At 43.7% G+C, this 12128-nt stretch overlaps 1 protein-coding gene across 2 annotated transcripts in view; it reads left to right on the forward strand.

Moving 5' to 3' along the window:
- Positions 1-12128, forward strand: part of GALNT17 (polypeptide N-acetylgalactosaminyltransferase 17) — a 446468-nt gene that overhangs the window by 148827 nt on the left and 285513 nt on the right. The window contains exon 2 of one of the 2 annotated variants that reach the window (XM_034988714.1): positions 9768-9951. In XM_034988714.1, the coding sequence (XP_034844605.1) occupies positions 9768-9951 (184 nt within the window). Of the gene's footprint in view, positions 1-9767; positions 9952-12128 lie in introns of those variants that run through there. The other variant, XM_034988718.1, reaches the window with a different exon arrangement.

Here is a 12128-nt window from a genome sequence, read left to right on the forward strand (position 1 = left end):
AAATTCACATCTTACAGCCCTAACCTCTAATGTGATATTGTTAGGATGTGGGGCCTTCAGGAGGTAGTTAGGTTCAGATAAGTTAAGTGAGTGGTGTCCCCATGATGGCCCTGGTACCCTTAAAAGAAGAGGAAGATACCAGAGCTTGCCCTTGTTCCATCATGTGAGGACACAGCAAGATGGTGGTTGTCTGCAAGCCAAGAAGAGAGCCCTCCCTAAGAACCAAATATACCAGCACCTTACCTTTGGACTTCCCAGTCTTCCAAACTAAGAAATCAATGTCTGTTGTTTAAGCCACTCAATCTGTGGTATTTTGTTATAGCTGCCTGAGCAGACTAAGAAATCATGGATAATTGGAAAATTGGAAAACATGGTCATACAGAGGTGACTGAAGGAGTGGATATGGTTAGCCTGGAAAAAATATAGGGAGACAGGTCATGATAATGAAACAATACTGAAAATGATATGAAAGTATAATTATATGCATGACAGATAAACCAGGAAAGGCCTGCTGTGTCAGGTGGTGAGTTCTTTTTTCCTACAGGAATATAGTAGAAACCAGGCGGCCATCTCTCTCGAGTTCCAGTGCTGGATGGGGCTGTGGAGAAATGGTTGAATTGTCCTTCCTTCCATCTCAAGATTCTGTGTTGGATCCCAGGTGTGCTATTGCCTTTAGACATAGGCAACAATTTATTCGGTTCTCTTGCACCAAGAAGCAGCTGACATAGTTGAACTCTGGGAGTTCATTCAGGATATTAAGACTCACATAACATTTGGACATCGTATCTGGGAAGCACTGAGGATACAGGACAGAAAATGTCAAAACCATTATAATGTAGATGTCAACAAATGTCAAGATCATCATACTAATATATGAACCAGGGATTTCATAATGATTCGATATGAGTTCATGAAGCGGTGCTTACCGGTTTCTGACGCGTCTCCAGGAGATGTCTGTATCAGCCCTAGAACATGGTAACATAGTTGGCCAGCCCAGCTTCTAATGCACTCATTCACTTATTCTTTCATTTATTCCATTGCTTTGCTCATCCAGCTATCTGTTCCTCCGTGCAACGTGAATGAAGTGCTTCGTAGGTGCAGACCATGTATAAGACAGGTCTTCCTGTTTGCAGGAAGTGTGAGTGACTACTCAAGGACACGTGTGATATGACAGGAGCAACGCTGTGGTTGAGATTTCCACCAAAGAGCAGCATCTGACTTTCAGGGTAGGGCGGTGTTCAGAGAGGGTCTGTGGGATTGTGTTGAGTAGCAAGGATGACCGGCAGAGGCACGAAGGGGCAGTGACTTTTTAGAAGCATCAGAAGGCTACAGAGCTAAAATAAAGGATGTGGTGGAGGAACAGGTGGAAAATGAGGCTGGGCAGGGAGTCAGCTAATGAGCGGCTTTGTATATTACAGGGTGATTTTGGATTTTTTTTTTTCTATAGCGGCAGGAATACGCTGATGAATTTTAAGCAGGTGGTGATCAGACTTGCATGTCTTACCCTGGCTCAGGCTCAGTGGGTTAGTAACTCAAGGGAGTGTAGTAACTCAAGGGAGAGGACTTGAGCTTGAATCCAGGCGGTGGAAGTGATGCAGAGAAGGAACAGAGTCAAGAGATAAATAAGAGCGAGCCCCAAGAGTCACTGGAGTAATGAATTAGAAAAAATACGTATATGTAAACTAAGGAAATTAACAACAACAAAAAATATATATATATAAAACACAGATATAGGTAGCATATTTGTTTAACATAAATACTGTATAATAATAATTAAAGTGATTAGTATAGTGCTTTGCATCTAAGAGACATTTGTCAGCTTAACTAATTATCACTAATAATTGTGTCCAACATGGAGCTATCTTCTTTTGGCAATATTTCCGGGCTAGCTTTTCTTTTCTTTTTTTTAAGATTTTATTTATTTATTTGACATAGAGAGAGCACAGGGGGGAGGCAGAGGGAGAGGGAGCCCAACTCAGGGCTCAATTGCAGGACCCCAGGATCATGACCTGAGCCGAAGACAGATGCCCTCAGCCTAGCTTTTCTGTTCCACTGATGTGCCTGTCACTTCTTGTTCTATTGTCTCACTGTCTTAATTATCAGAGCTTTTCAGTATGTTTTACTAGCTGGTATGTGAAGGCCCTTCACGGCCCCTTTTCACACGTTTTTCAGGAGTCGTCCCTATTTAGACGTTGGTCAGGAATATATTGCTAGAATTATTGCTCACTATTCAGTTTATGGCTGCAGCTTCCTGATTGTCTGTAAGTTTGACAACTCCCAAATGCTTTAGCATCACGGAGGATCTCCCTGAGACTCTGTGACCTTCAGGGGGCGTCAGGCTTCTGCAGAGACCCCCTAACACAGGCTCACCCAGCTGGGCCACGGGACGTGCCTGCCTCGTGGGCTGGTGTGTGTGTGTGTGTGTGTGTGTGTGTGTGTGCGCGTGCACACGTGTCCTGGCTGCGCAGATGATGAGGAGCTTTGTGAGTCAACAAGGCACCAGACTGCATTTCGCCATAGCCTCTATCTATCCTGGAGTTTGTGCGTCCGTTGTGAGTGCCATCCCTATTTCTGGAAGAATAATGCCAGTTATCTGTAAACTCATAAGTTTAAACTGTAACCCTGGAGAAAATTATGTCCTTCATTGTATGGAGGGAGGCGGGAAGGCAGCTTGATTTACAGCCGTGGTTCTTTATTTTTACTGCCACCGTGGAGCCTGGATAGCTTGGGCCCAGCCAAAGACAGACATGGGCCGAGTGATTGAGTCTTGCTGAGCGGTCATCAAGTATGAGCACCTCGGGATCCCCGGGCTCCGTGCAAGGTTCCTGAAGCTTCTCTGTCATCCCCAAGCGAGGTGTTGACTCAACTGGACTAGAGGGAGTTTCTAAAATTTCAAAAGTGGACTTCGTGTTTGGGAAATTGGATGACTATTTGAGAGAGAAAAAAAATATTTAGAGCCTTGTTTCCCAGCGTATATGTAGAATTTCCTCCCAGTGACTACGCCACTTGAATTATTATTGCTTTATTTTTGAACTTAACATTGGAGAGGGCAACCTCTCTCACTTCTCTTCTTCTTCTTCTTCTTTTTTAATCTATGCTTTCTGGCCTCTGTGTTCTTGTGGGCTAATTTTAGAATTTTTGTTATGTTCCTGAAAAAAAAATCTCATTTGGAGTTATATTTAACCTATACATTAAAGAGGGGAAGTATGTGTCTTCATTGCATTCCACCTGATACTTCAAAAACATGTCTCTCTCTCTCTCTCTCTCTCTCTGCTAAGCTAGAGATGTCTCATTTTATTCCCTTGAGTAGAGTTTTATACTTCTCTTCCTATTGGTTAAAGTTCCTTCTAGATACACTGCAATATTTGTTATTTTTATAAATATCACTTTTTTTTACATTATATAATCCAGTGGGTTATTGCTGGAATACAAAACACTGGTAACACAGGACCCATCAAACGTGCTCTAGCCCAGGGGTCCTGACTGAGGAGTGAAATTGCCTCCCGCCTCCTTTCTTTTCTGTCCTGGGGGTGCCTACCTCACAGCCATGGCGGTCTTCAAGGGCACCAGGGCCCATTCCGTGGCCAAACCAAATGGCCTTTTTTAGGCTTGATTTCCCTGTGACATTCATCAGTGTAGACTCTCTTCTTTATGACTATAAATACAACGACCCTATGTAGTTTGTAGTTTTCATTGCTCTTCTCTTAGTAGATAGTTATCTCGTGGATATTTAGTGTTCTTCCTCGACATCAACTTTGTTATAGATGGCTCCAGGTTGAATCTCCAGATCTTTCTCTACTCATCCATATACTCAACAGTTTTTAGAAGCTTCCTGTGTGTTGGGCACTGGGGTGACCACACCCCTGCCCTTCAGGGAAGGGTGTAGATGTGGCACTGTGGGGGAAGTCATCCCCCGGGGCTAGGTGGGGTGCTGTGTGTGTCAGAATCCCAGCAGGAAACAGACGGCGTATCCAGAAGAGGTGATGGAAGAGAGTCTAGCAAACTATTTACCAAGGTTCAGAGATCAACAAGAATGACAAGGGATGGTGACTCACCTAGGGCTAGCCACAGAGGAGGAAGAAGTTGGCATGGCAGCCATGAAGGGGGAAGTTGGGGGGGAGCGGTTAACAGAACACACGGCTGGATGTAACCCCAGGCAAACCCTAGGAGAGGGCTGCCTCATGGCAACAGCGGCATAGAGAAGGTGACCCAACCACTTCCCCTTCGGGAGTAAGCTGGGGGAGGACACACTCCAACCTCTTTCTCTCTCCATCCATCAGTCTCCTCCAGGTGCCTCCTGTTGGTTGACTCCAACCCAACGCCCTTGATGCTCTCTCTATAGGTCTGTCTCCTGGGATGTGAAGCAGGCGAAGATGGTGGACAGTGGATCTGGAGAGAAACATGAACAATATGTGGAAGAGGTGCTATGGGATGACCGAGCTCAATTTGCTCTCGCTCTCTTTATCTTCAGCTTCTTGCCTCTTTGCTCCCCCTTGGCTCTGCAGTCTTTGGCTAAAATAACTCAGAAGGCCTTGCCTGAAGATAGAGGGAATGATGCATCTTCCCAGACCCAAGTGCCAAGCAACCACTCCTCTTTCCCTCTTTTCTTCTTCTTCTTCTTCCCTTTGCCAACTGGGACTTCCAGGCCTACAAATACATTTTGGTCTGCAGTGGCTACAATTGCTTCTGACCAGATTGCAAAAGGCACTTTCAGAAGAGAAGGTTCCCAGGTGCATGGAGTCATCCCAGCTGGCTCCAGAGGCGACTTTTCCTGGCTAAGTGAAGACCAACTTGGGCCTTGTTGATGATCTTGAATTCTTATTTATCTTTGCCAGTAGTTTCTGGGGCCTGCTAAGTAAGCACATTAAAATGCCAGTGAAAATTTTTGCTGCTTTGTTGAACCTTGCTGGCAGATTCAATTGGGGGGAAAATGGGAGCACATGGACCACAAAATATATAATTTGTAACTGTCACATTGCACTGTGAAGAATGATCTTTTTTGAGGCTGCTAAGTGGGTGCCTTCCATAATGGAAGAAATAATGCCACAGAAAGGGGAAAAAAAATCTCACTGGGAACCGTCATTCCCTTTGTGTTCTTGGTGAGTTTAGCATGCATTCCTAGTCTTAATTCCTGTGCCATTTTAAAATGAATTCCTTCCGTGGCCCTTCTGCCTGCATTGGAAAGGCTGCCCATGGAAGATGCTGGGCAAACACAGCTGAGATGCTTTTTAGCTCTGAGGTGGCATTTAATGGCCAAAAGAAGGCCTTTGTCATCAAGGGAAGAAAAAGATGTGCTAACCAAACCAAACAGATGAGATAAGAGGAAGAATCGGGTGTTTTCTACTGAAGCTGCTCAGTTAAATTGAAAGTCAGTCATGTCCCATTCCAGTGGTTTCCCTCCTTGACCCTTGGGCTGCATGCTGGCAGGAAAACTATGGAAGGCTGAGTTTGTGACTAGTGAGAAAAAGGGAAAATCCAGGTGAATGAGCAGAAGTGCACAAGACAAGGAGAAAAAAACCCACTGTCAGTAGTCCCTGCATGATCTTTTTTATTATGCAAAATGCCATCCATTATATATATCACATACATGTCAGGTAATAATTCTATAATGAATTATTATGGAATTGAATGAATGAATGAATGAATCCTACTAGCTTTCTAATGGAACATTACCAGGACCTTTGAGGTCCTTTGTGTGTCTTTCCCAAGGATGATCTAGTCTCTTTTTTGCAGTTGTTTCTGGTTTCACTCCATGAGTTTATATCTCTGAACTATGGTTTGATTAGCTTTTGAAACTTTATATAAATGGAATTATATGAATTAATGCTTGCTTTTCACTTGACGTTGTGTCTCTGAGATTCATCCATTTATCAGCAAGTAATTCATTTTCATTGCTATATAGTATCCTCTTAATGAGTTCACTACCATTAATTTATCACCATCATATTTTCCATGCTGGGTTCTTTCTTCCTGAAGAATTTCCTGGATAGAACATTCGTGTGTGTTGAGGTTGGAAGGAATGTCTTCCATTTCCATTACTTTTGGAAGGTCACATAGTTAATCCTCCTGAGCCTCCATTTCGTTATCTCTAAAGTGATCCTGGTAACATCAACCTTTCCTGTTTAATACAGAAATGGATATAAAACCATTAAAAAAATTAAAGCCTAAACAGTGATCATTAGTGGATGGAGAGAGGGTGGTTGAATGGATCTATGAAGATAAGGAAGAAGCTTAACCACTTGGTTCATACTGAGCTATTTCTCCATTCCTTTAAGTCTTAGTTCCTTGAAGTCTTGAGCTTCAAGTGTAGCTTCAGTGAGGGAGCCCGTGTACAGCGTGGAGAAGAAATAAGTTTTGAAGGATGCAGTTCCTACTCTAAATATGTTGAAATTCCTGAGCATCATCTGTCTTTCTCCTTCTTGCTGCTCGACCTCTGCCCCTACCCTCCATCATGGCTACAGCCCCTGCCAGGCTGTGGCTTCCTGGCTCATATCTTGGGCTTCGTCTTCCATCTTAACTTCCATTCTCATGGGTTTCAGTTACCCACTGGACCTCTGACACTGTCGGAATGTCCCATGGTTGCCCCGTAGACCACCTGTGCGGAGTGGAACTCATCTTCTCAAACCTGCTTCTGACTGCGCCATCTTTGGGAGTGGTGTTCTCACCTGGTCCTCACACTGGAAGCCAGGCTAACTCACTTCTTCCTGCTCTCTCCCACCCTAACACCTGTCTGTCTCTCTGTCTCTGCCTTGTGACAGTGTCTCTTAAATACCTCTCCAAACTCTCCTCTCCTTTTGATCACTATCACCACTGCCTTAAAATGAGGCCCCTATCCTCTCTTGTCAGCTGCTGTGAGAGTCCTGGAATTGGTCTCCTTATTTGTCACAGAGGCGAGGTTTTGTCCTCCTTTGAGTCTCTAACTATACCCAGAATCCCGGTCTGTCTTCCTTTACCAGCCATGGAACTTTGACCAAGTTACTACATTCTCAGACTCAGTGTCCTTATTTGTCAGAGATCAAAATAATACCTTCCTCAGAGGTTTGTCAGGAGAGTTGACAAAACAATAATACACTCCACGTAAAGCACTTAGCGGGGTGCCCAGCATGCGGGAGAGCGCCTCCGTAAATAGTGGCTGTCTGGGGTCTGTCCCATTGCCTCAGATCATGTTCCTTTCCTTCTCTGTGCTTTAGGCACCTGTCACTTATAGGTAAGAGTCTAACAACCTCAAGGGAATAAGGGCCACATAATGACTTTGGCCTTGGTAGGTTTCTTCCTCCATTAAAAAATGGTATTAAGAATTATATTTTGGGGCGCCTGGGTGGCTCAGTTGTTAAGTGACTGCCTTCAGCTCAGGTCATGATCCCAAGGTCCTGGGATCAAGCCCCGCATCGGGCGTCCTGCTCCACGGGAAGCCTGCTTCTCCCTCTCCCACTCCCCCTGCTTGTGTTCCCTCTCTCACTGTGTCTCTCTCTGTAAAATAAATAAATAAAATCTTTAAAAAAAAAAAAAAGAATTATATTTTGTGACTATGTTCTGACTTTAAAAGAACTTAAAACATTTTTTTTTAAAGATTTTATTTATTTATTCATGAGAGAGAGAGAGGCAGAGGGAGAAGCAGGCTTCCCACGGAGCAGGGAGCCCGATGCGGGACTCGATCCCAGGACCCTGGAATCATGACCTGAGCCGAAGGCAGACGCTTAACCATCTGAGCCACCCAGGCGCCCAAGAACTTAAAACATTTTCCTTTTTAGTAGATTCACAAGTTTATGCACATATCACCACAATCTAACTCCAGAACATTATCATCACCCAAAAAGACATCCCATACACATTAGCAGTCACTCCCCCTTTCCTCCCCCACTCCCATCAGCCCAAAACAGATATTGATCTACTTTCTGTCTCTGGAGATTTGCCTATTCTGCGCATTTCATATCAATAGAATCACACAATATGTGGTCTTTCCTGACCAGCATTGTTTACTTGGCATCGTGTTTTCAAAGTTCATCCACGTCATAGTGTGTATCACTACTTCCTTCTTTTTAATTGCTAAATAATGTCTCATGGTATAGTTTTACATTTTTGTTTATTCATTCATCAGTTGATAGACATTCAGCTAATATGAATAATGCTCCTCTGAACATTTCTTTATAAGTTTTTATGTGGGCAGATCTTTTCATTTCTCTTGGGTATATACCCAGGAATGGAGTTGCTGGGTCATATGGTAAAACTATGCTTAGCATTTTGAAGAACTACCGAACTGTTTTCCAAAGTCGCTGCCCTGTCTTAACATTCCTACTAGTAATGTTCTCTGACAAGTGATTTTAAAACCCAGCACAGGTATTTGCACTTGACATGGGAAGAGTTCTTATAGATTTTTGAGCATTGTGAAGGTGATATTATTGGAATGTTTGTGGCACATTGATGTGGAATGAGAATTCAAAGCCCAGGAAGCAGGTGGGAAATGTTGGAATAATCTAATGCTCAGCTGAGGGCGCCTCTGTTGGGATGATGGCAGGCGGAAAAGATGTCAGGGTTCCTGGAGCTCAGAGTGGACAGTGGAAATGATTCTCAGGTAGAAAAATGATGTTCACCTGAGACCAACTCTGAGATGTTTGCTCGACCTTTGCTTTTTGATCTTGATATCACAGAAAATACATTTCTGTTTTCAGAGAAGCAGGCAAGTCTTGCCATTATGTGATAGAGTGCTGTCCTGTGATGGGAGCAGAGTTGTTGGCCTTTGACTGGTCTGGGGGTACCTTTCTGGGAGGTTCGAATCGTCCTCAGCTCTGTGGGCTGCCCCTCATGAAAGCGGAGGGCACTCTTTACATCTCCGCTCAGTGTTCTTCCCGCCAGTAGGAGCAATGGGACTTCTGTGGATAAAGTGTTTTGTGTATGTGTGTGTGTGTGCACGTGCACATGCTCGTGGGTGCGCTAAGTAACTTCGCTTGAGCATTCAAAATGGCAAAAGGGAATGAGAGCCCTTAACAACAAAAGTTTTCTAGCCGAGAAGTAAAACCTCCCATAACTCTTGGATTTCAGGATTGCCCATCAAGCTGTTTATTGTATAATGGAACAGTAGTAGATATAAAGCTGCCACCATCCTGGGAACTTGCAATTGCCCAGTGAGGCTCGTTACAGAGGCCTCCTACTCCACTTGGCATGGTTATCACCCTTGTGGGTTTTTTTTTTCCCCCTCTATGATTTATTCTCAAACATTCTATATTTCCTTTTGCCATTTAGATGAAATTTAAATAAAACCATTAGGTAAAGAACTGTGTCAGATTGTTACACACTTCAAACTCATGATAAAACCAATCTGTATGTCATTCTCTGTTCAAATGAAGCAAAAGCACCTCTGGTCTGGCCATTCCTTGCGACTGGCTGTTCTTTTTTTGTGTCGTGCGTGTAGCTCGTGGAGTATCAAGGCTTGTCATTGCCCCACGTCTGTCCCATTTCCTGTGTCCTTCTTGGTCTGCATTTGTCCCAGTTTAGATAGTCTCTCCCTTTTGTGGACCCCCATCCACTCAGCTCCCCAGGGGAGGGAGAAGCTCCTTACTGGGAATTAAACTTAGTTCCAGAACTCTCAGTTGCCCCTACGTTCCCCTTAATATGATGGTGTTCAGGGCACATTCCTGGATTGCTCTATCGAGGAAGTAATTACCCGTGACGGGTAATGGTAGACTTGCCACTGAAGCATATATCTGAGCTTGAGTGACAAAGCCTGATGTGGTGGCTTTCAAATAATGGTTTTTCCTTCCTTTTTCTAGGCTTATCCAAGTCCCTTGGGCTCATTGAAGGTTATGGTGGGCGGGGCAAAGGGGGCCTTCCTGCTACCCTTTCCCCGGCTGAAGAAGAGAAAGCCAAGGGACCCCATGAGAAGTATGGCTACAATTCCTACCTCAGTGAAAAAATTTCACTGGATCGTTCCATTCCGGATTATCGTCCCACGAAGTAAGTTGCGATTCAGTCATTCAGAGCGGCTGGCTACATCACAGCATGGGGGCAGCCCTGAGTCTGTGACATGTTCTCAGGTCCTTTGGGACCAGCAGAGGGGCTTCTGTCTTACGTAGTGTCCTTCACAGTCAACAAATGGAGTACTATGCATTATGAAATATTATCTAAATAAAATCTTGACATTTTTATAAAAGTAATCCAGGAACACATAGGAAGGTCCTCAATACAAAAAGTCTTAAGTAAAACACAAAGCTCGCCATGATCTCATTACCTAGAGGCAGCAGTCGGTCAAATTTTGGCATTTTGTGTTTGAGTCCATCTTCTATACAGATTATGAGCATGTGATGTATTGTTTGGATCTTTCTTCCATTTAATATTATTTCATGAGCGCGTGCTGTCATTAATCATGATTAACGATGATCATCCTGATGACCATTTCGCATCATTATTTCCGTTGTTGGAAATTCAGGGTATTGTCGGTTTGTCATTATTATAAATAACCATTTGATGAATATCTTGCCACTCACATCCTCGTGTGTTGTGATTTGGTATTTATTTTCTCAAGCCACACTTCTGAAAGTATAATGCTTATGCCATATCGTAGGAGTACTCTGGAGGCTCTAGGTACATCTTGGGATACTGTCCTCCAGAAAGTTGATGGCAGTCCGCACTCATTGGAATCTTACTTGATCCTTCCCAAACTGGGTACTCGTGTTTCAAAAATGCTTTGCCAAGCTGATGGGTGAGAAAGTGCGTTCCGTGATTGTTTCATCTTCCACTGTTTAGTTTGAGGGTGTTACCTTTAACCAATTTGTTTGGGTCTTTTGTCTCAGGAAAAGTCTTTGTTCTGTGGGCTCAGATTTAAGAATTATTTGTGTTCTCCTTCGGAAATGGAGAAGAGGGATCGGTCATAGAATCAGGACGCTGGAGGAAAACCTATTTTCTAGGCAGGCGTCCACATTGGCTTAACAGGGTTCTTTGTTTTCTTAGAGTTGTAGTGTCTCTTTTTTTTCCAGTTTAGAGTGTGTCCTTGCTTAGAGTAGATTATTTCTTTTTCAAATGGATTTTGGACAAATCGGTTAAGTATCCTGGTTACTGAGAAAAATAGATTCAAGATAAAGAAAATTATCTTAAATGGATTTAAAATTGCAGCATTAGCCAAGGAACCTGCTAAATCTCTCTCTGCCTAATAAACATATATTCCTTTTGAATCACTAGGAAAACATACATCACCCCTGTTGGAAGCTATTTTGCGTTCCTGGACCTTGGCTCTCAAACACATCTGGCTGTTTTCATTTCCTGGTGCTCTCTGATTAGCCTTTCTTATTTGGACGTTGGCAAATAAACAGAGCCATATTTTTTTTTTTTTTTTTTTTGCCCGCCTTTGAGAATGAAAATGTTTCCAATATGGAGCTTACTGAAGTGGGTCAGTTGAACACATATTAGGAGCACCTATTTTGTGCCAGATGGTTTTCCCCACACTAGAGGCAGGACATTGGAAAAGACACAGTCCTTGCTTACTTCTTATCTAGGGAGGGAGGCAGACTTATAGACAGGGTGATTTGGTACACTATGGTCTATGTGGTGTGTGTCAAGCCAGAGATAAATGCAGCCTGTGTGGGGAAGATCTGGAAAGTTTCCCGCTTGAGATGATGCCTGAGTCTGATCTTGAAGTGTCATTAAGGGTTGGGAAATGAATGAAAGGAGGAGGATAGGGATGGACCAGGCAGGGGGACAGTAAGAGCAGAGTTGGGGGCAAATAAAAACATGGTTTACTTGGGGTTGGGGGGATGCATAGCTCAACATGCTCTATAAATTAGCATACTGTCTTGAACATCCCACTTGTATCTGGCCCCCCCCTGGCACTTTACTAAGATGATAGTAAAGAACCAGAGACGATGTAACTTATAAGGGATGACTGAACAGGTTAGGGGATGACTGCAGGGAAGAAACACCCACAAAATTTTGGAAGATTGAAAGAGGGGGAATGAATGGTAACTGACAGCAGACTGGATGAGGCTGGGAGCCAGCCTCCTGCCTATGGTGGGAAGACCTGAAGAATGCAGCCTAGTCACACCTCAGAACCCCAGAGACCTGGGCATTGGAGGTTCTGTGTACTTCCGATGGGTGGGAAGTAGATTTGAAAAGAAGGATTGCATCTGTACCCCCAGATT

This window comes from Mirounga leonina, unplaced genomic scaffold (assembly GCF_011800145.1).
Source record: "Mirounga leonina isolate KUSES-001 unplaced genomic scaffold, KU_Mleo_1.0 Mir_454, whole genome shotgun sequence".
Taxonomy (NCBI): Eukaryota; Metazoa; Chordata; class Mammalia; order Carnivora; family Phocidae; genus Mirounga; species Mirounga leonina.